Raw genomic sequence first — 26,251 nt, forward strand, 5'->3', positions numbered from 1 at the left:
TAATGACTTTACCTTATTACCCCTATTTACATGTCGGAAGGAAAATTCCCACATTTTATCTTAAAATTCTTTTTTTAACTCCTATTATAACATTTAAGTTCAGATGCATGATAGAGAGCTGTGTTTCACACCCCAATCATCTGATATCATGAGACAATGCTGTGCTGCTGGGGGACCCTGCTCGTACCAGAATGTAACTCATTCAGCAACATCAATCATCAAGGCTCTGCCGCAGCCACATGTCTTTCACTCAGGGTGATGCGTATTAAACCTTCTGAAGACATGTTGATCACAGGAATCAACTCCTATCCCGTCTATATTTTATAGAATGTACAAAATGATATCCAGAATCTGTTTTGTTCCTCTCTAGGAAACACCTTAAATGAGTCTCCACCCCCTCAGTCACACAACCAAACAGGACATTGCACCCCATTGTCTCAAATGTTCTGTTGCTGTGGACATTCGAATGATCTTGTTATTCATAATAAATATTAATACCATACAGTACACAGATTATGTTGCATATAAGAATTGCTAAATGCTAACATTACATTCCAGAAAACACATTTATAAACAGCGCCAGCATTCTTCACAAGACAAATCAGTCATTTTAATAAGTTCCTCAAAAAAGTGGAAACATTGTATTTTGCCTGTGTTACGCACCACTCATAAACCAGCTATTATATAAAGTCCATTCTCCGAAGAAAGATCGCTGGCTGTTTCCCGAGCTGCATTGTTCCATTATACAACACATGAGCAGGCTTTGAATATATTAAAACCATTTTAATAACTGTTCCCATAAAATGGAAAGAATATCCAATGCTGCCCACAGAATGGGCAGACAGCAGATGCGCCATTCTGGCATAGGCCGGTAACACACAGGTGGTCTTCTCCATAATGTACCGTCCCCACTACTTCCCCTTCATTTTCTTCCTCTTCAGCGCCTTCCATTCACCCTCCTGTGCTGACAGACTATTGAACAGTTCTTTCACCTTCCTCTTCCTCTCAGTGTCCCTGGGGATTAGAATGCAGAAGTCCATTTTACAAGGCATAAAGAAAAGATGCCCGGCTAAAGCACGATGGGGTATAATGTACAGTAGACAAACATTGCGGCCAACAGCCAGGTAGCACTCACCTCTCCATGTTCTCGGACAGTTTCACTCTTGCCAGGAACTGGTTGTCTTTGCGGATTTCCCGAACAGCCCCTTTAAATTCCCGCTTGTGTTTGTGAATTAGTTTCTTCCGCTCACGCTCCACTCTATTACAGCCCTGCTTCTTGCCAAACTCCAGCCTGCCACCGGGGGGGAAAGAGGGGTGAGAAACCGTGCGGGCAGTGTGGCAATACCATGTCTATGCGGTAGCTCATTGGAAGGGAAACTAATCAAAATGAATGTTACTTGTATTTTATAGTACAGTGTTTTGGGCTCCTTTAATGTCCTGTTCTTTATTAGTGTATTGGGAGGGAATGCCGACTAAGTCCCAAAATGTAATAGGCTCCGAGTTGCTGGGAAAGGCGCGATTCCAATCATTTTGCCAATACACTTATAAGCAGCATCGGCCATTAAGGCAAACCTGGTTGTGTTTGTCTTTTAAAATTTAGCGACAATAACATTGAAATCGCACTATGACCATGAAATCCAAGCCTATTCCATTTGGAGTCTATTTACCAAGCTTTGGAGAGTGATAAGGTGGAGAGAGATACCAACCTGGTACTTTCACTCTCTCTCCACTTTATCTCTTACCAAAGATCTTATCTTTGACAAAAAAAACCCACACAAATACTCAAAGTTTATAGAATGAAGTGAACAGCAAGTAAAGATTAGAATTAAACGAAAGGTAAAAGAGCGATCCTTAATGGGCGTAACATACTCACACGGGCATAACTTTGGGGGTGAACATTTTCATTGCAGCTGGCATCTGTTTCTCAAACACAAGAGGCTTGTAGAGCTTCTTGCTGTGTTTCTCAATACCGTCCAGTATACTGTCACATAAATCCTGAAATGGTAGATGAAACTGTCTGCTCAATACAATGTGTACACGGTATTATTAGTTGTAGGAATAGCTACATTGCAGATAACAGTATATGTTAACCAGATATTGAAGACAAGGACAGTGGCATATGCCATTATAGTAGAGAACACAAACGTGGGATGCTGCAGCATCTGTAATCAGGCCACAGAGTTACTAAAGTCCTACTGAGCATTGTGAAACATTGCGTACTGTAAGTTCCGGCTGAAGTAGGAACGGCTCATTACCTGGATTCCCCGAGGATAGGTGCTTCGCGGTAGGTGCTCACGGATAAGCTTCCCGATGGGATTAAAAGTCTCCTGGAAAGCCGGCATAGATTTATACATGTCCAAACTTCTCTTTACCAGGTCCAAACTCACCGCCACGCACGTCAGCCTGTAGGTGACCAATGTCCCACGGATCAATACAATACAAACATATAAGCTATGAGCTAAAACCAGCCACATAACATGGAAATCTTACAAAGTAGCCAGAACACTGGACAAGCTCTTGACAATGCCTGGTAGAAGCAAGGAAGGGTTCACCGGGAAAAAGAACCGGGGTGGAAAAGAATCATTGCACAGTTCATGGACATTACTTATTTGAAGGACCAGTATTTTGGGATTCTTCATACTGGGAGAACACAGCAACACGGGCCAGGATTTGTCTGTTCTTCCAGCATAAACTGAACAAATAGGGGAGATACTCACTTAAAATGGCTGATCTCAGCTTCGCTCTTGGTGCTCAGGCCATTGATAGCAGTCAGCGGCAGGCTGGCCTTAACCCAGGACTCTATATCCGCTGTATTCTCCAGCAGAAGGAGCTCGGAGGACTTCCCGTGAAGTTTAAATGGAGGAACAAGAACGTAACCTGTCGAGATAAATCTGATGTGAGGCTTAGCCGCTCAACTTGAACCGGTGCGTACTGGGGAAAATGTTTGAAAACTGGTGACCGGTTCTGTAACGAATAACCAGCAGATATTTTATCAATCATTAATAATAAAGGTGAATGGTGTTGGCTGCTGCGGGAACCGTTGTTTTGTTGTCTGCACAGTTACCTCTCTACCATTTTCTACAGGGTAGATGCTAAATTGTAGTGGGCTAAAGGACCTTCCACCCCAGGGGGAGGAGCAAGGCCGGGGGGCTTGCTCCTTCACTATCCACGCCACCACTGGTTGCCTTTAGAAACCAGGTGGCGAGCGGAGCGAGCCACCGACCTTGCTCCTCCTCTCTCTCCACCCCATCTCCTCCCCTGTGACGTCGGGAGGTCCTTTAGTCCCCTACAATTTAGACCCAACCTATTCTGCAGGCTTCCTACATAGAGTTTGCTATTTTATACTCCTTCTGCCAGTCTCGCCATTTACACATTGTTTCAGAAAACATGTTTCACAAATATAGAGGTAGACATTTTCTTGAAATGGATGATCCAAGTCTAAATGGCCCAATATATATATATATATAAAATCAGTAACTTCTGGCAAAGATTAAGGGGCAGATTTACTAAGTTTTACAGAAAGAGTAGTGAGAAATAAAGGGGTCTATTCAGGAAGCAGAAAAAAGAGTGGAGAAGTTGACAACCAATAAGCTGCTACATATAACTTTGACAGAATGCACTTGATAAACGGTTGCAGCAATGCGGATTGGTTACCATGGGCAGCATGGCCACTGGCTCACTTCTCTCTTTACTAGACTATACCTCCAAGTACCAGCCAATCAGCTCATAGCTACAAGTTTTCAAACACAGCCTGTAACATGGCATTTAGGAGCAGATTGGCTTGTACTTGATCACTCTCCCCGGCATATTACAGAGACCCCTACGTGACTAGCAGAATAATTACATAAATTATGAAAGATTGGTAAGAACCTTAGCTCTTCCAGATTTTACAGTTAGTTCTATTCAAGGAAATTTACCAATTGTTGTTTAGTATCCCATATATCAGGAACCGGTGTGGTTGCCTGGTAACACTAACAACGATCTATGTAAACAACAACTGAAAATTAACATTTTGAAACGGAGAAAAAAAAGAAAATAAGAATTCGAGGTTCATGCATTAGGAGGTTTCCACTAAAGTCATTAAATATACAAATAATTGCCGAATCTGTTCTACAATCTTTGACAATGACGCCTGATAAGACGTCTAAAAATGCGTATAAAAATACACAAGCCAGACAGGACCAGTGACATTTCCATGAGCTGATAGGACACAAAAGCATTGGAGAGGGATTAAGTGAAGTACTCTCATGTAACCTTAACCGAACCCCAATGTCATCACTGTCAGTTGTGCATGTCGACATTCTGTCTAACATGTCAACATTTGGACTTTAAGAAGTTTCCTGTTAGCGCTAAAATAAAATAATGCTGTATGTATACAGTACTCTAGAAGTTAATCTACGCTATAATTACAAGGCAGTCTCTATTGAGTGGGAACAAACGTCACACTCTAGCCAGGAAATGACTCACACTAATAAACAGTTACCCCCATGAGCTGGCAGTCAATCACAATGCGACACTTGGAAATGACCTTATTGGCTGATGCAGCAGGCTCCTAGTATAGCGGAGAGCCGGCGGCCATGATGTAGGAGCCTGTCCACTATACAACATTTTTCTTAAAATGTATTTCTTACTAAATCAGCCACTTGCTAAGCATAGACTATTTGTATGTCGGTGCAGCATGGCAGAGGGTCAGCTATGACAAATGAGAAGTTTATTTCCTTATTTGAGACAAAAAATAATTGAATTACTGTAAAAAAGCGTTTCCAGCGGAGTCAGCCAGATGGACGAAGTATTGTTTATAACGAGCACAGGGCATGGAGTCAATGAAAAGGGAACGGTGTTTATTGTTCCAAGTAGTGACATGAATGTAAATAACATAATGCAGCTAATGGCTAGGAGTAATGAGCTTTATATAAACAGGCACAAAACAACCAAAATGTCTAAGAACATCATGCAGCTGGTTGCTGGGTCCAGGGCGATTGAGAACAAGATAAGTGCCTGACAAATATAAATGTTTATAGGCTAGAATACACTCTGACATCATCTAAAACCAACAAGAATGTAATCAGAATATGGTAAATTCAGGACCATCATTGTTACTGCGGTGCATGTGGTTATTGCAGCAAAAGAAGAGTCTCATACAATATGTGCTAGAGCAGGGCTGGCCAAACCGGACTTCGAGATCTACCAACAGCCCATGTTTTCCAAAACCCCTGGCTGTTGCACAGCTGTAGTCATTACTGTCACATTTATTTATTAACAGTTTCTTATATAGCGCACACAAATTCCGCAGCGCTTCACAGAGCATAGTTATAATCAAAAACACATAAATTACAGTACAAGACAGTTTAGGACAAGTACATGGTTAATATGGATAGTTGCATCAGGGGACAGGACACTGAAGCAATCATTGGGGTGGCAGAGGTTTATATATTCTAAGAAAGGCACATGAGGAGAGAGGGCCCTGCTCGTGAGAGCTTACATTCTAAAGGGGAGGGTTAGACAGACGGGGGTGACACAGAAGGGGGAGAAGTGGGCATAAACAGTAGGTAAGGATAAGTGATGGTCAGGTTTTATGCAGGAGGGTGGGAAGATGACAGCTTAGTCTTTGATATTTTATGTCTAAAAAAGCGCTGGGTCATCCAAGAGTAGACAGCAGAGAGACAGTTGGAGATATGAGTGAGGATAGAGGGAGAGAGATCAGTAGAGGAGAGGTAGATTTCAGTGTTATCAGCATAGATGTGATAGTGGAAGTCGAGTGAGCACATAAGCTCGCCCAGAGAGGATGTATAGAGAAAGAGGACACCTACTATCAATGGAAGAGCAGGAGAGGTGAGGTCATTAGAGGTACAGCTGTGCATTTTCAAAACAGACAGTGCAAGTACAAGCTTTAACAGTGATAGTAAAAGTTGTTTGCAGATGTAAAATGCTGATGTTATGGTTGAATTGCCAGATTAAGCAGCCAGGAGTAGTATGTCCCTTAACTGGTGCACAGCTGTAGTCATTACCAACTGTCACATGACCCAAATCCCCTAGCTGGTGCACAGCTGTAGTCATTACTGTCACATGACCCAAATCCCCTAACTGGTGCACAGCTGTAGTCATTACTGTCACATGACCTAAATCCCCTAGCTTGGTGCACAGCTGTAGTCATTACTGTCACATGACCCAAATCCCCTCACTGGTGCACAGCTGTAGTCATTACGGTCACATGACCCAAATCACCTAGCTGGTGAACAGCTGTAGTCATTACTAACTGTCACATGACCCAAATCCCGTAACTGGTGCACAGCTGTAGTCATTACGGTCACATGGCCCAAATCACCTAGCTGGTGCACAGCTGTAGTCATTACTGTCACATGACCAGTGTTCCCTCTAAGATGTGCGCACACAACTCGACGAGTGTGCGCACAGAGATTACAACAGAGCGCACAAAGCAGCAGTGGTCCCTTTTTGCAGTTGTGGACTCAATTAATGTGTGTTTCACCCATTAACTACATTGTGTGCAGTGTTTTGAATGTTTAAATGTTTAATATAATATTGAAGTAAAGTTAACACAAATTTTGAACGTCATTTTCCAGTTACTGTACGTTTAAGTGACGCACAATTTTTTTTATTTCCTTCCAAAGTTGCACAACCAAAATCTTTTGCCGCACACAGCCTTCGTAAAATTAGAGGGAACATTGCACATGACCCAAATCCCGTAACTGGTGCACAGCTGTAGTCATTACTAACTGTCACATTACCCAAATCACCTAGCTGGTGCACAGCTGTAGTCATTCCTGTCACATGACCCAAATCACCTAGCTGGTGCACAGCTGTAGTCATTACTAACTGTCACATGACCCAAATCCCCTAACTAGTGCACAGCTGTAGTCATTACTAACTGTCACATGACCCAAATCACCTAGCTGGTGCACAGCTGTAGTCATTACTAACTGTCACATTTTCAAACCTGCTGCATTCATTCCTATTATAAATCCACAGATTGCCTGAAGGTGCGCATACACGGTGCGATGATCGCACCCGTTATGGGCTGGATCGCATTTTGCATGCAACGCGATCTGAGGGCACTACAAAAAGTATGTGCAGCACATACTTTTTGTACGGTGCGATGTATGGGCACCTTGAGATACATATACTGTTGCTAGATCTTGAGGACAGGTATGGCCATCCCTGGTCTAGAAGCAAACTGGCCATACACACACACACACACACACACACACACACACAGCACGGGGCTACACTGGCATTCCCACCAAGTGCACAGTGTGAGTATGGTTATTATGGATAAATATTTTTTTCCCAGAGACGGAGAACCTTGGCACTCCAGCTGTTGCTGAACTGCACATCCCAGCATACCCTGCAACAGTTTTTGCCTATCCATTTGGGGTACATAGGAACAGACTCTCCGGCAGCAATGAAATTCTTTTGAAGTGCCCATTATTTCTTTTAACTGCATGCATTATTCAGTTTTATCGTTGTATCATTTTTACATGCTATATTAAAATATTTGTAAAGATTATCCAATCTTTTATTCATTCTATTTACATTGGTTTTTCAAAATGTGTGCGCTGCTTCAGGTTTTTTCATTTATTGTCTTTTCACGGGACTTACTATTCCGTTCATTAGCAGCTGCAGGAAAACCCACTCGTGGTGAGCACCCCCCAGTTCCGCCCCGTGTGGGTCAGTCCTATTCCATACATGAAACAAGGCTACTTATATGTGCCCAACACACAACATTCACAGGTCGGTGAACATTTGCAATACACAATTAGCTTGCAAATGTGAATACGTGAGTGTACGTACCTACGGAGGCCTGGTGCGGGGTTGCCAAGTGGAGGATTCCCAGGAGGAAGTTTATCAGCTCAGGTATAAACCTCTGAGACAGAGACACGTACTCCAGGAACAAGCAGCAGATAAACAGTCCAGCAGCGACATCTTCTAGCGAGGACACAGGACACTGAAACAGCAAAGCCTCATTAATGCACAGAAATGCAGGGGCCAGGCATTAGAGTGTATGGACCTATAGAAATAAGGAGATTTTTGTTTTACCTGTAAAACTCTCTTTTCTGAGTCCATGGGGGACACTGGAGACCATGAGTTTAGTGGACATGCATGAGTCCTGGGTACAAAAGAACTAATCACTACAGACTATTCCTCTCTTAAGTCCATGTTGAGACACAGATGATTCCTGATAAAAGGTGCCCATCCACTACCCAGGCATATCTGAATCTACAAATCTCTTCAGATTTCCAGTAAACTCTCCAGTAAGTGTGCCAGCAGGAGGCCACCTAGGTATCACAAAATTCAAATCAAGCCATGACGAGTAGGCATCCTGGATGTCCAAAGAGGCCGTAAAATTGCATGGCTTCACAGTCTGAATGAGGAAGCAAGCGATTCCATACTAAACCAGGGAACTAGGGATGCCAATCCCAGGATCGGGATCCCGGGATTTAGGGCATTTTTTGACCGGGATTTGATCCCAATCCCGGGATTACGGGATCAAAATGCGCATGCGCATTTGATCCCTTTCTCCAGTGTAGCACTAAAGGGGCAGGGGAGGAGGCGGGTAACTGAGTACAGGCAGACGCAACAGCGTGGGAACACTATGTAGTCGCGCAGCGTGACCTCTAACATCACACTGCGCTGCCTGGCAACAAGATTGTGTGGCTGCGCAGCGTGATGTGAGTGATCACATCACGCTGCGCAACCACACACTGCCTCCCATGCCGCCGCGTCTTACCCGCCTCCTCCACCGCCACACAGCTCCTCCTCCTCCATTGTAGGTAATATATTCATCATTGGGCATATCAGGAGGCCAATCCCGGGATTGACAGATTTTCAATCCCGAATCCCGGGATTGAAAAAATGGCCCGGGATTGGCCTCCCTACTGGGAACCCTAAATTAAACCTGGGAACCCTAAGTTGATAGCTTTCAGGATGAGGATGGAAGGAATCATCCAGTTTTTCAACAAGAAACATGTTGAAATAAATCCCTGTTCCTCCTTATAGTAAAGGGAACCGAAACCATCACATTGGGAGGCCAGAAGTCTTGTCAAGAAAGCCATGGGAGCAGTTGTTTTACAGACATTGACTTGTAAGCTGGTTGAAACTAATTAAACTGGAGGGCATTCCAAGCCAGTTAAGGAACCCCAGGACACAATGCCCCCTAACCCAATTATCAGAAGTTGTCGGCACCAACCCTGGAAGGTCCCAGGTCATGCAGCAGGTTTGTTGCTGGTTTGGGAGCGGTCGGTGACCTGACGAAGCAGGTCATCCTCTTTACTTTTAGATGAAGAGCTCTGAGATCTGGAAGAAGGCTTACCTCTCACTTTACTCCGTGGTCGAAAGGAGCTAAAGCTTTGATATTGGGAGCTGCCAAAGGAAGGCAGCCAGTCTTAGAAGCACTGTGGTGGGAAATTTTTCCAGCTCGGTCTCAAGAACAACCTCCATGAAAAAAAGTACACGGAGGAAACCAACAACGTTTACTTTTGAAGGACGGTCATCTCAGAGGATGGCCAGACATCAGATTCATTGAGAAGTAATGCAGAGGACCACTTTTACTAATCCATCAACATCGACCTGGGCCAAGAATACTTCCTGAGCCAAGGAAGATCCGATGTTTTTGACAACTCATCGTCTACATCCGAGGGGTTATCGGACTGAAAATCGTGGCATAAATGGAGAGGTGTGGAACTCTCAACAGGAGGGAGTGCGCTTAGCTGAAGGCCCTAGAACAACGATGGCTAACCTTGGCACTCCAGCTGTTGTTGAACTACACATCCCAGCATGCCCTGCATCAGTTTTACTATTTGCCCATGCTAAAACTGATGCAGGGCATGCTGGGATGTGTAGTTGAACAACAGCTGGAGTGTCAAGGTTAGCCATCACTGCTCTAGAATGTGTTGTAGAGAGTCAGAAACCTGAAATAGACCCTGGATGCCTCATAACATGTGCTCATATGAAAAACTGTCCTTCCATGGGCTGGCTGCGAGGTGTATAGGGGAGGAGAAGCCTGCGCTGAACCTAAAAATAAGTTAACACTTTGGTGCCCAGTATTCCTGCAGCTCCACTTCTCATTTATTCACTTTTCCATGGTCTCTAGTATCCCCAATTGTCTAAAGAAAACATTTTCTATTTCTATGCAACAATACAACGAGGAGGACAGAACAGCAGCACACAACTGCAGATGTGGAAAAAAAAAGGGTCTCCTACCTTCGTCAGTAACTGGCTCATTACAGTCATGGCTGGGGTGACCACAGGGTGCCAGAAATCAGAAGTGGGGAATAAAATGGCTGTAATCTTTAGGTACAGGAGCTGAATCAAGACAAGACAACTAAGAATTACCATTATTGCCATTCAAACCGTGTAGGACAGTGATTTTCAACCTTTTCACCTTGCGGCACACTACATAAGATTTTAAACTTGCCAAGGCACACCATGAGATCCCCACAGGGCAAAACACATTGTCCCCCACAGGAAAAAACACAAACCTATTGGCCCCCATATAAAAAACAATCACATTGGTCCCCACAGGTAACACAAATAAAATACATTGGCCTTTTACATGAAAAGAAGAGACCAGTAAATAACAGTTGAACTGGTGGTGGCTGTAAACTGGTTTGGGCATCTCTAGATCTGGAGGCACACTTGAGAACAGCTCAAGGCACACTAGTGTTCCACGGCACAGTGGTTGAAAAACACTGGTGTAGGAGCACTAGTCTGGCTGTACAGATTCACAAGCTATATGTCAAACCTCAAAGGGGAACCAAGAGAAAGTACAGGCAGCATCTTGTCAGCCACTAGACTGCGTGACAATGGTCATGGATACTGTTCCACAAAAATGGCCTCCTCCATAGCAATACACTGGGGCACTTAACTAAAGTGTTCTCTAATCTGAGGTAAAACTACTGAAAACTATGACACCAAGAGTGTTTAAAATAAACACACCACATGTAATGCTGGATAGGAGGCTCGGCCTTTGGATTCAATCATCTCATCCAAGGTACGTGCAATATCCTGTAAAGCATCACGCACACATCCAGCCGCAGCTTCCGGAAACATCTGACATAAGTTGTACAGGGGGCTGATGTAAGAGACAAAGAAATAAAAATGAAGGTATAATAATAATAATAATATTAATAATAAAATGAAGAAAATTCAGTTTGTTTTCAGATTTCTCTGCCTGCCAGGGCATCGGGATGAAATCGCATCCATTCATGCATTATGGTCAACACCAAGAAGTTGACACGCACAAGGTTGACATGAGTATACCCTCGCACGGCACGCTCCACTATTACTGCGCTCGATACACTTCACTGTTCCCAAGCAGAGTCCACATAGATGTGAAAGCAAAAAAAAGTGAAAAGAAAAACAACGTGTCATCCTTTTGCTTGTGTCAAGCTTTTGTCAATGCTGACGTTGTATATGTGGACCCATACAGTGTCGTTCCAATATCCAAATCCTGAGACTGGGAATGCCCACACAGTAAAAGGAATGTGTAGTTAGTGTTCTTGCAACATGAACGACATTAAAAATGAATCAAAAACCAACCGCTTGGGCAGACACAACTGGGGAATGAATGCCTGGGTGGATCACAGCAGATCCTGGGAGAATAAACACTATAAAATTCCCCAGATCTCAGCGTACTGGCCCAGGGAGGCGGAAAAGATCCCTACTGCAGGATTTCCTGGCCTGGTAAATCAACCCACTAGTAAAAAAGCAATTACTAAAATGTAACTTTTATTAATTTATTGTTAAAAAGAGTGCTAAAGTACACTCATTTTTAGCACTCTTTTTAACAATAAATTAATAAAAGTTACATTTTAATAATTGCTTTTTCATTAGTGGGTTGATTTACAGAAGAAACACCTAAGGCCCCCATACACTATGCGATTTGGGCACGATTTCACCAGATTCGGATGAATCGGCCCAAATCGCACTTGTAGACATCCCGACCAACCCGATGCACGGTCCCATGCGCATCGGGTCGGAGTCGGGAGGTTGGACAGGCTGCACATAAAATTTGCTAAATCTTATGTGCAGCCCAGCCCCGGAGCCGTGCGGGGGACGGCAGCAGGCGGGGGATGCCGGATAATAGAGAGACAGGCAGAGGGAGGCTGGGTAGGGAGCTGGGCAGGCGTGGAAGCTGTTGCGCTCATAAGTGCCAGCAGGAGCAGGGCGCCGGGCAGTAGAAGACGCTGGCTGCCGGGGAGCAGAGAACTTGAAGAAAAAATAAATGCCCATACAGATGACTAGAAAGCCATTGATTGGCTGAGACCTCTCTCATCGAATCAGCCAACATTACTTACATGATCAACTTGTCAACGGTTTGCAGATCAGGGGTTTCGTGCCCAGCCAAGTCCATGATATAATCCAGAAGAAAACCAAACAGTTTCTGCAAAACGATCCAAATCATAAAAAGTTCTAGATTACAGCCGGATTACAGAGCGCCAATAAAACATAAATATCTGACAATATAAACGGTGTTTGCAAATGTTTTAAAGCTAGCCAGAGGAATGACCCTTGTATACTATATAATTCTCTGGACCACAACATTTCGCATAGATTAGTGAATTTCACCTGTAGTTTGGTCTTGTTCCCCTCAGCCAGACTTGGGTGGTTACACTTCTGAATCCGCTCCAGAACAACAAGCTGCTCCTCAGCCGCCTTCCCGCTCAGCAGACCCCGAAAACTCTCATACGACTCCGGGGCTGAGAGCAAAACATACAACGTACAGACTGAAGGATGGGACCAATAACTGCACACACAGAAATGGCGAGGACAACACAGGGAAACGGTCATTAGGTCTACAACAACTAGGTCGACAAGCATTGGGTCGACACCACTAGGTCAGCATGCAGCAAGGCCGACACGGGTCTAGGTCAACACAAGCATTGGGTCGACACAAACATTAGGTTGACATGGGTTTTTTCACTGTTTTTTGAGCCAACATGTGCCGACAGGCGGTATTTCATGCCCTACCATACACTAGGGCATGGTGGGAGAATAAAATAGTGTGCCGAGCGTAGTGTGGCACCGTGCCCGAAGTATCGCGAGCAACACGTGTACTTCAAACTGTGTCCATGTCGACATTCGGGTCAAAAAACAGTGAAAAACCCCATGTCGACCTTTTGACTGTCAACCTAGCTCATGTCGACCTAGACCCATGCTGACCTAGTTGTTGTAGACCAAACGATCCACACCCCTCAGATCGCTCCCTCTCTCCTTCGCTTCCCAGCTGCCTCTCCCCTTTGCTCCCTCCCTAGCTCCCTCTACCCTTCTCCGGATGAAGGGCGTCCTAAATGATTGTGCCCCTAGGGGCGGCTTGTCACATAAATCTGGTTTCATCATGTCAGTCAACATTTTACACAATTACTGCTGTGGTGCATGAGGCAATGTAACCAAATATATTAGGCTGCTGAGGCTTATTCGCCGTCATCTGGGTGGATGGACTCTATTATGCCAGGAAAAAATGCTGGAGCTCACCAACAATTGATTACAAAAATGGAACACAGGAGGGCTGTAGAATATCTGTTTCCCTACAGTAGAGCTGTAGACTGGCAAGCCAGTTCCTCTAATGCAGCTGTATATAATGTATTAGGAACTCACCATCAAACGTAAAAGGAAGCTGGGAACTAGCCGCCTTGGCTTCCTTCTGTCTGTCATGGTCTTTCTTCTTTTGGGATTTTACTTGAACCTCTTCATCCCCTTCCTCGCTACCTGCATTAGATTCCAGGTCAGAGTAATTATCGGATGCGTTACTTTCTTCTGAGCCTTCCTCGTCACTGCCGTCATCCTCTTCTCCGGCATCACTGTCATCATCCACGGCACCAGTGCCTTCATCGCCAGCTTCATCCTCCTCCTCTACATCCTCATCACCAACTTCCGCTTCCCCTTTGTCTTCTGACTCTGGAAGGTTCATCTTCCCGTCCTGTTGGTGTAAACAAGATTCACTGCAACATTGGTCCTTTTACAGGAGATATATATAAAAAGCAAAATACTCTTCACCTCTGAGGTGAAGTACCGTCAGTGACCACTAGAGGCCGCTCAACGGATCAAATTACTCCTTAACAGAAAGTGAAAGCAAAATGATCTGTTTCACACTTGCTGGATATGGAGAGAGGGAGCTGTTTGGTGAGTATCAATGTATCAAGCTTCAAAAGTGATACAACAGAGAATGAGAAACAACCAGCTCCAAACTGTCATGTTGCCAGCTGGGTTTGAAAAAATGACAGGTAGGTGCTGATTGGCTGGTTATTTAGCACTCTCCACTGTATCACTTTTTGAAGCTTGATACATCTGCCCCAGATATTGGAGGTAGGAGCAGATAGGAACGAAGCCATCAATTTGAAGGTAGTAAAAAAATCAAATATTTAAACTTTTTTTTATTTTTCACATGGACTGGTTAGAGGCCTCCCTCCAAAAGAACTCACGTACCAAAATGTTCTTTGCTACCTGGAACAGTTATATGGAAACCTTACCCATGTCGACCGAACAAACACTCCACCAATGTTTCCGTAGTACCCGCTGGTACGGAGAACAGATGTTACTTAATGACCCTCCGCTGGTCCTGGAATAACCTGTTTCCCCCTCTTGTTAAGTCCGCTATTTTGTACACTTGTTACAAATACAGAGAAACCTATTATCACTATGTCACCCCATTAAGTATATTTTGACTTTTGTTTTTTTTTTGCAGTTCAAACAGTCTGGTTTAAATTAAATGTAATTTTTTTACTATTCAAAAAATGGTCTACATTGAATGTTGAACGATGTTAATGTTCTTATTTTAAAGTGGCTCGCCACTGAAACTACTACTAGCGCAAGGACTGTTGAGCCTGACTAGACGTTGGGACCTGAAAGGGTTAATCAAGTCAACATTTCAGTAAGTATCTTTAGCACTATATACATATACTACCTTATAGGACAGCATCAGGCGATCGTCTTTGTCCAGTACGAATCCATCCATTAAATCATCCGCAGAGATGTGTTTGGGCTTCTTCTTAGTCTTGACCTCCCCTCGCATGCGCCGGAGCCGATCAGCCTGAAATAACATCACTGATATAAGGCAGCTGCCACGAAACACTCAGACTCTTTGCACAAACAGACTGGTCAATCTAACAGAACAACTCCTATACGGGCAAATATATGAAGGATGGGATAGTTCTTATGTTGGGAAACCCTTCTTTATACACACACACATTAAGTCGGTGGGTGCCCCCTGCCTCCATTACACTACAAACCGACCTGCCCTTACTAACATTACAGAAGTGGACAGGTCACTGCCCCAGGGCGAACTGGTCCTTGAGATCTACCAACAGTCCACGTTTTAAAAAATAACCTAGCTGTAATCATTACTAACTGTCACGTGACCCAAATCCCCGAGCTGGTCCACAGCTATAGTCATTACTAACTGTCACATTTCCCAGACTCCCTAGCTGGTCCACAGCTATAGTCATTACTAACTGTCACATTTCCCAGACTCCCTAGCTGGTGCACAGCTGTAGTCATTACTGTCACATTATCAAACCTGCTGCAGTCATTCCTACTATAGATCCACAGGTTGCCTGAGAAACCATGGACTGTTATAGTAGATTTTGAGGACAGGTTTGGCCACCCCTGTCATAAGTGATACTCCAAATGCCCTCACATGCATCCCTCACACCTGAGTTGTCTCATCGTAACAAGGATCCAACGCTTTTCGGGAGTGGTACCTCTTGTTTCTGTAGCCGCTCCTGTTCTTCCTTTGCAACCTCTTCTTCAGATTTCATACGGTCCGAGGGCTGAGCCTTCATCTCAAAACCAAGCTCACGGACTATCTTGTCGTAGTCATTGGGCTAGTAAGCAAGAACAAAAAAAAAAGCAATATATAAAACATACATAAGGCATAGAGCTATGAAGAGAGACTGCTTAATGATTTGCACATGGTAGAACTGGGCTCAGTATACTGCATTGCGATAATTTGGAGTTGATGTATTTAATAAGAGACATTTAAGAGAAGCAATATCAGCTTATGTTCCCATCAGGATCCATTTACTTGTCTGTGTATTTATAAAACTTTTTTATGAAGTTACACAATATAATGGAGACTTCTAGTTTGTTTACACTGGATGCTGTGCTGGCTAAGATTTCTGAATTCTTAGTAGTACACATAATGCACCACTAGAGGGAGCTGTGCACTTCCCCAATCACTGTTCTGGAGACTAAAGGTCCATACACACTGAGCGATTTCACCCCTGGCCAGCGATTTTCACAGGGGGAGAACGGCTTTCAATAAGCAGGACGCTATAGAAAGCTGTCCACCCCGATCAGCGGCCACCGGTGATGATGTGGGAGTGAGTACCTGAAGTGGGCTCAGGTATTCCGGTCCATGTAACAGACACAAGAGCTTAGACTGAATACTCAAAAAAAATGTGTATTTGTGGGGGAGATGCATCAATGCTTGGAGAGAGATAAAGTGGAGAAAGATACAATACCAACCAATTAACTCCAGTCACAGACAACCTGTAAAGCAGGGAACCTTTAGCCCTCCAGCTGTTGTTGAACTGCACGTCCCAGCATGCACTGCTACAGTTTTGCTATTTGGCCATACTAAAACTGTTGCAGGGCATGCTGGGATGTGTAGTTCAACAACCGCTTGAGGGCTGAAGGTTCCCTAACCCTGCTGTAAAGTGAAAAGGCGCTCTTTAGCTGGAGCTTTATTGCTCCCTACTTTGATACATCTCCCAACAGCATATACGCAGCGTATCGGCCACCGCAGAACGGTACACTCTAATTGTACTCTCCTGCTCCCAGAGGAAGGGCCGTAACACAGAATTCACAGGTTATAGGAGGGATCAAATCCAGCAGCTCCAAAATAAGAAACCTATGTGTAACATTAAGAAATAAGTGATGCCAGCAGGTCATAGAATGACTATCAAGTAGGTGTATTCTATTTATATTCTGTCAAAGAACAATGGAAAAAAAAATCATAACAGGTTGCGAAGCGCTAAAACAGCAGAATAAGCTCCATGCAGACAGGACCCCTCTTACCTTGGGCGGCTCTGTCTCCACCTTCCTCTCGGCTTTAGGCCTCTTGTGAGACAGTAACTCCTGTATTGCCTTCCAGTCGCTGTCCAGCTTTTCTGTTAACTCCAGCGTCTTTTCTCTCTGACTCTGCCGTTCCCTCTAATTAGAACGAAAGATTAAAATACATAATAAGATGACGAGGAAAGTGTGTCCTCTACTCATACAGCCGCACCGGTAATGACTAGGTGGCACCAGCAGGTGCTATCCCAGAAATAGGAAACCCTAGACAGTAACCAATCTTGCACGGTGTTCATGGGTTGACTTCTCTGAAGCCGCCCCCATAACATCTATAGCCATTCCCCAACCAAGTGCATATATTTACCATTCACTAGACCAGAAGAGACATGCCCCAAAATCTCCCCAACAACACTACAAACCTTCTCCAGCTTGGATTTTGCAATCAGCTCCTCTATCAGCTCTTTACGTGTTTTCGGCTTCTCGAGGTCCTCGTCTGGCAGCTCCGATGGAGCCTTCTTCCTGAGCAGCCCACCGCCCCCGAAATGTGCAGATGTTAATTCGGCTGCAAGAAAAGCAAATCTTAACAACCATGCAATATGCTAATCGCAAAAGGTTTAAGGATTTGTTTGCTATTTTTGGCAGAGATTAATACAAAAATTCCCCCAAAAAACTAAATAATCAGAAGAGATGTGTGTATCGGCAGAAAATCAAGATTAATATTTGCTACTTTTTACTACGTGTTTATTTTCCGGTCAGTAGAAAAGTCGACGCATGAGAGGTCGGTGCTATTTATATATGCACAGTTTCTTATATAGCGCAGCAGATTCCATTGCACTTTACAATTGTAGACAGTGATAGAACAAACTGGGTGATAGACAGGCATGGAGGCAGGAAGGCCCTGCTGCAGGCTTACAGCTTGGCGTTATGCAATTACACAATCATAACTTTAAAACATGTACAGGATGAGGTGTGAGCAAAAACCAACAGCAGCCAACTAACTGTAATCAGCCTGTCCCTGCATCGCATCAATAAAAAGCTGGTGAATTTGCATTCCGTGTACAATAATCACCACGAACATCTAATGCGATGTTAAAAAAACTTTACGGAAAAGCCAGAACCGCATACTGTTCATTCTGGCACCTATGCAGTTCTGCTTTCCTGCCTGGGCTTTTGCCATCTGCTTTGGTGCTTCTAGCATAGTCTGGTCTTTATTTCAGCACCGAAATACACACCAGACTGTACTAGAAGCACCACAGCAGACAGCGACACTCCAGGCAGTATAGAGAAACTGCATTGGGTTTTGAAAGATGCAGGGTGCTAGAATGAGCACTAACCGCCCTATATGTCAAAACATCCTTCTGTAAATGAGCACACCAGAGACTATTTAATAAGCCATGGGGGGTTTTAGCTACAGTGCCAAGTACCAGGAGCTGTTCACTTACTGCCGGCGGTAAGTCCGGAACACTTATCATGGATTTCCACTCACACCCTCATGAAATCCACTTTAAGTATTGCTTCCAGGGTTAATCAAGAGGTTACTGAGGGGGTAAATGTAAGAAGCTTGGAGAAGTGGTATCTATTCACATAAAGAACAGTGGTGCAAGTGGTGCAGATGTATTAAGCCTTAACAAGAGATAAATGCAAGGGTGATAAACATCCAGCCAATCAGCTCCTTACTGACTTTTTTTCAAACACAGCCTGTAACATGGCAGTTAGCAGGTGATTGGCTGGACGTTCATCTCTCTATCACCCTTGAATTTATCTCTTGTTAAGGCTTAATACATCTGCCCCAATATGTGCAAGGTGATAATGCTCCAGCCAATCAGCTACAATATGTAAATCAACAGTTAAGAGCCGATTGGCTGGAGCATTATCACCTAACTTTTTTTACGGGGATAAATACCACTTCTCTAAGCTTCATTCATTTACTCCTGAGTATAGTAATTGCACAGATCCGGGTACTTCACCTTGGAGCTATGGCTTACCATGCCAAAGAACAAGGTAGCTACAGGCACTTAATCCAGCAGCTAAATCCCTACATTTTGTAGTGCTGCTAATTGGATCGCCTCCACAAAATGAATATTTTTTGGAGATAAAATCTTGTATATTTTCCTTCCTTTTTAAAACGGAGCATTTCTACCACTCTCAAAAGGTTCCCCAAAATATACATAAATCGAATCTCACAAAAAGTAACCCAATAACGATTTCCTAACTTTAAATGTGCCCTAAAGCTAATGCCCAACACACAGCTTCTTGCATAATTGCTAATATCACCTACTCACCAGACAAAGCCCCACGTTCCTCCGTATCACTGTCACTGTCCACAGCGTCATTCAGCTTCTCCAGTGCTGCCAGGGACTGTCCGTAGTGAGTTAATTCCTCCTCTTCATTCAGGTTATATACAGTTTTCTTATCCACATTTCTCTAGAAAAACAAATGATTGAAGTGGAACAAAGGGCTTTGATTACCATTAGAGCAGAGAAGAACCACTTGGCCCATCTAGTCTGCCCTATTATGGTCCATCATACTCTGCACCAGGCCGTACCTGACGCTCTAGAGCAAATCTCTTCATCATCTTCTCCTCTGGAGTTAATTTGGTGTCATATTCTCCAAATCTCTTATCGTGGAACACGCTGGTCCTTCCCCTTTGCTGGTACTCTTTAAGAAGAGTATCCTTGCGCTGATAAACACAGGAAAACAAAGGCAACATTAAGTCCATGTACAACATAGCATTGGATGGGGAATAAGAGACTAGCCGGCCGTTTGCAATCACACCGCACAACTCAATGCGCCATTGTTTACAAGAACGTCAGTATGAAGAGTTATTTATCTATTACACATATTGGGTCAACTATCAAAGTTAGATGCATGATTTCTTTCACTGTACTGCATGCTGGTTATTGGGCTAGTTTTATACAGAACATACCATATATATTGTAATACAAGCACTGCTAAAGCAATAAACGGGAGATATGTTTGTACCAGATTTCAGGCCTATGTGTTTTACATTCCCATGGAAATGTCGGTTTTGCTGAACAGACGTAATTAGCGTTTGGGGTTTTAGAAAAAGCCGGGTAATGGGTTCCTGGGGGTCTGGATGTGAGTGAGAAAGGAAGGCTCCATGCACAAGGCCTATTTTGGGTCTTTAGGCCTTCAGACTGAGAGCAAGCTTATCCGCACCTGTAAGAGGCTGATAGAGAGGGCACCCCTACTCTGATCTCCTCATAATATTTTTAGCACTTGGGAGCATTGGGGAAGATATAGCAAACCTGGTTAAGTAATACATTGGAAGATGATAACGCACCAGCCAATCAGTTCCTAACTGTCATTTTTCAAACACAGCTGACACACAACTAAGCCCTTAACAACGTCATTTAATACTATTTCCAATAGTAAGCAAGCAGACATGCATCAGAGAATGGTAGCACCGAAGACATCCATTCCTCCATCCACATAATCAGGGGGAGGGGGAAATGGGGTGCCTTACACAACTTCATATAGTTTCCATAAATGGTAGTAAAAGCTTCCCAAGAAGACTGACAATACCAAGGTACAAGTGCAAATTCAGTGTGTGTGTGTGTGTATCGGCCCTAGCTTGTGTATTGTATATTCCTGGGACTAGGTTTTCACTAAGGCTGCATCAGTTACCTTGGAATAAATTCCTATTCCCTGTAGAGTGTGAGCTTATAGACAAGGCCCTCTTATTTTGCTGTGTGACTGTGAAAACACCCAGGATGAAATATAATAGGAAGAGAGATTCAGAAAGGGAGAGATTTGGTAAGAAATCTCCAGATTTTTTTTTTTTTTTTTAAAGCGGCAATTATTTACACTGCAAAATCAGACTGGTTTTGCAGTGTAAATGATTCTCTCATCCTATTGAATGGTTGGCGTTACAATAAATAAATGTAATACACAGTAGCTTCCAATTTGCACTCCTCTTATGCTGAAGTCACCTATTCCTTTATACTATTACTGAGGTATGGACACTGGGCTGTAGTAAAGAATTCTGTTGAAAATAGAAGTAACACTTAACCCAGAACCAGTCACAGAACCTTGCATTCTGGTGGAATCGATGCAATAAAGAATACAGTATCAATGCCTATTTCCCTATAGATTGTAAGCAGGGCCCTCCTACCTTTTGACGGTCTGTAAATACCCTGTTTGTTGTATCACTGTCTCCTTTGTAAAGTGCAACGGAATATGCTGCGCTATATAAGAAACTGTTAATAAATAAATAAATATAGAAATGCTGCAGCTGACACCAGGATGTACAGATTATTATGCTAAGAAATTTGTATTATCTGCAGCCCATCTCACGGGCAGAGTTGGATCTGTCCAGCCTAGAACTCGCTCCTGCGCTGCCTGCAATCTGAGCAGCAATGACCCATCTCCTGCGCTGCCTGCAATCTGAACAGCTATGACCCATCTCCTGCGCTGCCTGCAATCTGAGCAGCTATGACCCATCTCCTGCGCTGCCTGCAATCTGAGCAGCTATGACCCATCTCCTGCGCTGCCTGCAATCTGAGCAGCTATGACCCATCTCCTGCGGTGCCTGCAATCTGAGCAGCTATGACCCATCTCCTGCGCTGCCTGCAATCTGAGCAGGTATGACCCATCTCCTGCGCTGCCCAGTATCATACCACCGATTTTGATATAGCGGATCAATGCTGTCTAGATCAACAATATTATGGTCAGCCACCCTTAGTCGAGCCTGTCTAGTTAGACGCCCAAACATAGTTGACCATGTCTAGAACGACAGTAACAGAAGTTAGACGCCAGCGTTCAATCGACGGTCACATAGTCGACATGATTTTTCACATTTTTTTTGGTGCCAAATGTCAGAGGGGTCCCTGTGTACACTGTATATGTGCACAGTGTCCCATCGCATGGGTCGCTACGCTCGGCACTCTATTATAGTCTCACTCTATGGCCACTTGGATAGTAAAGTATGAACCAAGTCGACCTGTGACATTCACCACCAAATTTTTTTTTAAATTCATGTCGACCATGCTCCTGTCGCTTTAACGCTGACATCTAACTTCTGTAACTGTCTATCTAGATGCGGTGGACTATGTTTAGGCATCTAACTAGACGGGTTCAACTAAGCGTGGTCAATCTAGGCATCATATGTCCGTCGATCGGATACCATCTCACCAGCTTAGCTAGGACCATCTTGCGCACTGCCCCGTATCTCAGCAGCTGGGACCCATCTCGTGCGCTGCCCCGTATCTCAGCAGCTGGGACCCATCTCGTGCGCTGCCCCGTATCTCACCAGCTGGGACCCATCTCGTGCGCTGCCGCGTATCTCACCAGCTGGGACCCATCTCGTGCGCTGCCCCGTATCTCACCAGCTGGGACCCATCTCGTGCGCTGCCCCGTATCTCACCAGCTGGGACCCATCTCGTGCGCTGCCCCGTATCTCACCAGCTGGGACCCATCTCGTGCGCTGCCCCGCATCTCACCAGCTGGGACCCATCTCGTGTGCTGCCCCGTATCTCATCAGCTTAGCTAGGACCACCTTATGCACTGCCCCTGGTGTCTGACAGCTAGTACCCAACTAATGTTCTGTCTGGGATATCACCTAAATAACTAGAATCTACCCAGCAAGGACCCATCTTATAGGCTGTCAGATCTTCCGATGACCCCAGGGGGTCCAACCAGTTACTACGAGATGAGATCACAAGGTCTACAAGCATTAGGTCAACAGTCACTTGGTCGACATGGTCATTAGGTCGACATTAGTTTTTCATGTTTTCTTTTTCAAAAAATGTTGTTGTTTTTTATACTTCACAATCTGGAGAGAACACATGTAGATATAAAACCTATTTACCTTCTTCATCGACTTGGAGCGGGACACTCCCGGCAGCCCCACGTTATGCTTCACCTTCCTGCCCAGCACATCGAACTTCTGCTTGTTCACCTTCACTTCGAACGGGTTATCGCGCACCTCGCTGCGGGCTTTGCTGAGCCGCCCGGCGGCGGCTGCCGGAGGCTTCTTCTTCCCCATGTTACCGAGTTACTGGCAGAGACAGAGGTGCAGGCTGCAGCTACCCACGTGCGTCCTCCAGTACCCCGGAACTTCAACAGCTCATGCCGCTCTAGCCGCCGAGCTCTCCGCTTCCGGACTTGATGGTTGAGCGGCTAGCCAGCTGTTTTGTCACCAAGGCAACACAGTAAACCATAGACTTCCATCCAGATAGTATGCTAGGCACAGCCTGTGATGTAGCTGTCAGAGCCGGCTAAGAATTGTTTCAACAGAAGCTGGAGGGACACAGGCACTACAAGCCCCAGCAGGCCCTGATTAGTGCTCTGGTTCTTTTAGAACAGAGATGGGGGACCTTTTTTCTACCAGGGGCCATTTGGATATTAATAAAATCCTTCGGGGCCATACAAAAATTATCAATTTAAAAATTACCCGGGTATAGCGGTACAATTTACAAAATTGCAGCAGTGTATACATGTGGGCATTACATACCTCCCAACTTTTGACCTGAAGAAATAGGGACCCGCGCGAGCGTCCGAAAAGGGGGCTGGGCGTATGCAAACGAGGGCGCGACTTATGCTAATTAGCCGCGACCTCATTTTCATACGAGAATAGACGCTGTGCGCATGCGCACAGCGTCTATTCTACTAGATTGGGGGGTCTCCCAACTGCCACCCCCCGCAGCGGAACAATGCCTGCCGCGGGTGGGACAGCGGGACAGGACCCGAAAATCGGGACTGTCCCTCTAAAATCGTGACAGTTGGGAGGTATGGCATTATACACAAGTGCAGTGGTATATGCATGTGGGCATTATACACAGGTGCAGCAGTATATACATGTAGGCATTATACACAGGTGCAGCGGTAGATACATGTGGGCATTATACACAGGTGCAGCAGTATATACATGTGGGCATTATACACAGGTGCAGCTGTGTATATACAGGTATATTCAAAATGGTAGGAGGGCCCTGCTTGCAAAGCTTACAATATGTAAGGAAATCGGCGTGGATACACAAGGATAGGTGTTAGCTATGCAATAGTGGTCCACCACATTGCAAAGGTTTTTGGTGGGCTGAATGATATGGTCACCCAGCAATGTTGGCCTGGGGTCAGGAGGATGGAAAGGTGAGAGAGAAAATAAGTGAGCATGTCCTGTGTACTGTACAGTATGGATGTGATTGGATAGGAAAGGTTTACAAAAGTTATGTGGGTGGTTCTGGAGTCTGACATGCTTGCCTGTAGAGGTGAGTTTTCAAGGAACACTTGAAGGTTTGGAGACTAGAGAAGAATCTTATTGTTTGCGGGAGGAAGGTGCAGCTCATAGAGAGCTGCAATCATGAATGGAAGCACGTAATGCGTGTGGATGAGAGACATAGATCTTGTGAAGAGCGAAGAGGGCAAGTTGGGAGATTCTTTGAGATAAGAGCAGTGGTGTAGCTAGGTGCAACGGTGCCCGGAGCAAGGGCATGTTTCGCGCCCCCCCCCCCCCCCCCCCCAATTTGTAGTAGGTGAGGCTCCTGCGCAGTGAAAAGTGGGCACGGACCAACATTATACCACACACCGTAATGCCCATTGCACATTAGTGAACTTTGTAATTCCAATTACACATAAGCCCACACATGATGCCCACGACATACTATATAACACTCCGCAATGCCCAAGACATACTATATAACACTCCGCAATGCCCACGACATACTATATATCACTCCGCAATGCCCACGACATACTATATAACACTCCGCAATGCCCATGACATACTATATATCACTCCGCAATGCCCATGACATACTATATAACACTCCGTAATGCCCACGACATACTATATAACACTCCGCAATGCCCACGACATACTATATAACACTCCGTAATGCCCATTACATACTATATATCACTCCGCAATGCCCATGACATACCATATAACACTCCGCAATGCCCACGACATACTATATAACACACTGTAATGCCCATGACATACTATATTACACTCTGCAATGCCCATGACATACTATATAACACTCCGCAATGCCCATTACATACTATATAACACTCCGTAATGCCCATTACATACTATATAACACTCCGCAATGCCCATGACATACTATATAACACTCCGCAATGCCCATTACATACTATATAACACTCCGTAATGCCCATTACATACTATATAACACACCGTAATGCCCATTACATACTATATAACACTCCGTAATGCCCATTACATACTATATAACACTCCGTAATGCCCATTACATACTATATAACACACCATAATGCCCATTACATACTATATAACACTCCGTAATGCCCATTACATACTATATAACACACCGTAATGCCCATTACATACTATATAACACACCGTAATGCCCATTACATACTATATAACACACCGTAATGCCCATTACATACTATATAACACACCGTAATGCCCATTACATACTATATAACACTCCGTAATGCCCATTACATACTATATAACACACCGTAATGCCCATTACATACTATATAACACTCCGCAATGCCCATTACATACTATATAACACACCATAATGCCCATTACATACTATATAACACTCCGTAATGCCCATTACATACTATATAACACACCGTAATGCCCATTACATACTATATAACACACCGTAATGCCCATTACATACTATATAACACACCGTAATGCCCATTACATACTATATAACACACCGTAATGCCCATTACATACTATATAACACTCCGTAATGCCCATTACATACTATATAACACACCGTAATGCCCATTACATACTATATAACACTCCGCAATGCCCATTACATACTATATAACACTCCACAATGCCCATGACATACTATATAACACTCCGCAATGCCCATTACATACTATATAACACTCCGTAATGCCCATTACATACTATATAACACACCGTAATGCCCATTACATACTATATAACACACCGTAATGCCCATTACATACTATATAACACACCGTAATGCCCATTACATACTATATAACACTCCGCAATGCCCATTACATACTATATAACACTCCGCAATGCCCATGACATACTATATAACACTCCGCAATGCCCATGACATACTATATATAACACTCCGCAATGCCCATGACATACTATATAACACTCCGCAATGCCCATGACATACTATATAACACACCATAATGCCCATGACATACTATATAACACTCCGCAATGCCCATGACATACTATATAACACTCCGCAAT

General features: G+C 44.2%; 1 protein-coding gene across 1 annotated transcript; it reads right to left on the bottom strand.

The window, feature by feature from the left end:
• Positions 1-470: 470 nt before the first annotated feature.
• Positions 471-23,146, bottom strand: NOP14 (NOP14 nucleolar protein). The gene is made up of 18 exons (XM_083151729.1): positions 22,859-23,146; positions 19,574-19,708; positions 19,311-19,452; positions 17,448-17,590; positions 17,035-17,169; positions 15,717-15,839; positions 14,921-15,046; positions 13,615-13,936; positions 12,586-12,716; positions 12,315-12,400; positions 10,954-11,089; positions 10,219-10,320; positions 7,810-7,963; positions 2,718-2,877; positions 2,256-2,403; positions 1,874-1,995; positions 1,136-1,291; positions 471-1,014 (listed from the first exon to the last, which is right to left on the bottom strand). Exons 1-18 carry the CDS (start codon positions 23,033-23,035, stop codon positions 912-914), a joined length of 2,601 nt encoding a protein of 866 aa, XP_083007855.1. The 5' UTR covers positions 23,036-23,146; the 3' UTR covers positions 471-911.
• Between the last annotated feature and the right edge of the window lie 3,105 nt (positions 23,147-26,251).

This window comes from Crinia signifera, chromosome 1 (assembly GCF_055691185.1).
Source record: "Crinia signifera chromosome 1, ASM5569118v1, whole genome shotgun sequence".
NCBI lineage: Eukaryota > Metazoa > Chordata > Amphibia > Anura > Myobatrachidae > Crinia > Crinia signifera.

Coding starts and splice junctions, on each gene's coding strand:
- NOP14 (XM_083151729.1), bottom strand. CDS start 23,035: ATGGGGAAGAAGAAGCCTCCGGCAGCCGCCGCCGGGCGGCTCAGCAAA. Junction 19,709..22,858: donor GCTCCAAGTCGATGAAGAAG/GTAAATAGGTTT, acceptor TGTGTTTATCAG/CGCAAGGATACTCTTCTTAA. Junction 7,964..10,218: donor TGAGCCAGTTACTGACGAAG/GTAGGAGACCCT, acceptor TTGCTGTTTCAG/TGTCCTGTGTCCTCGCTAGA.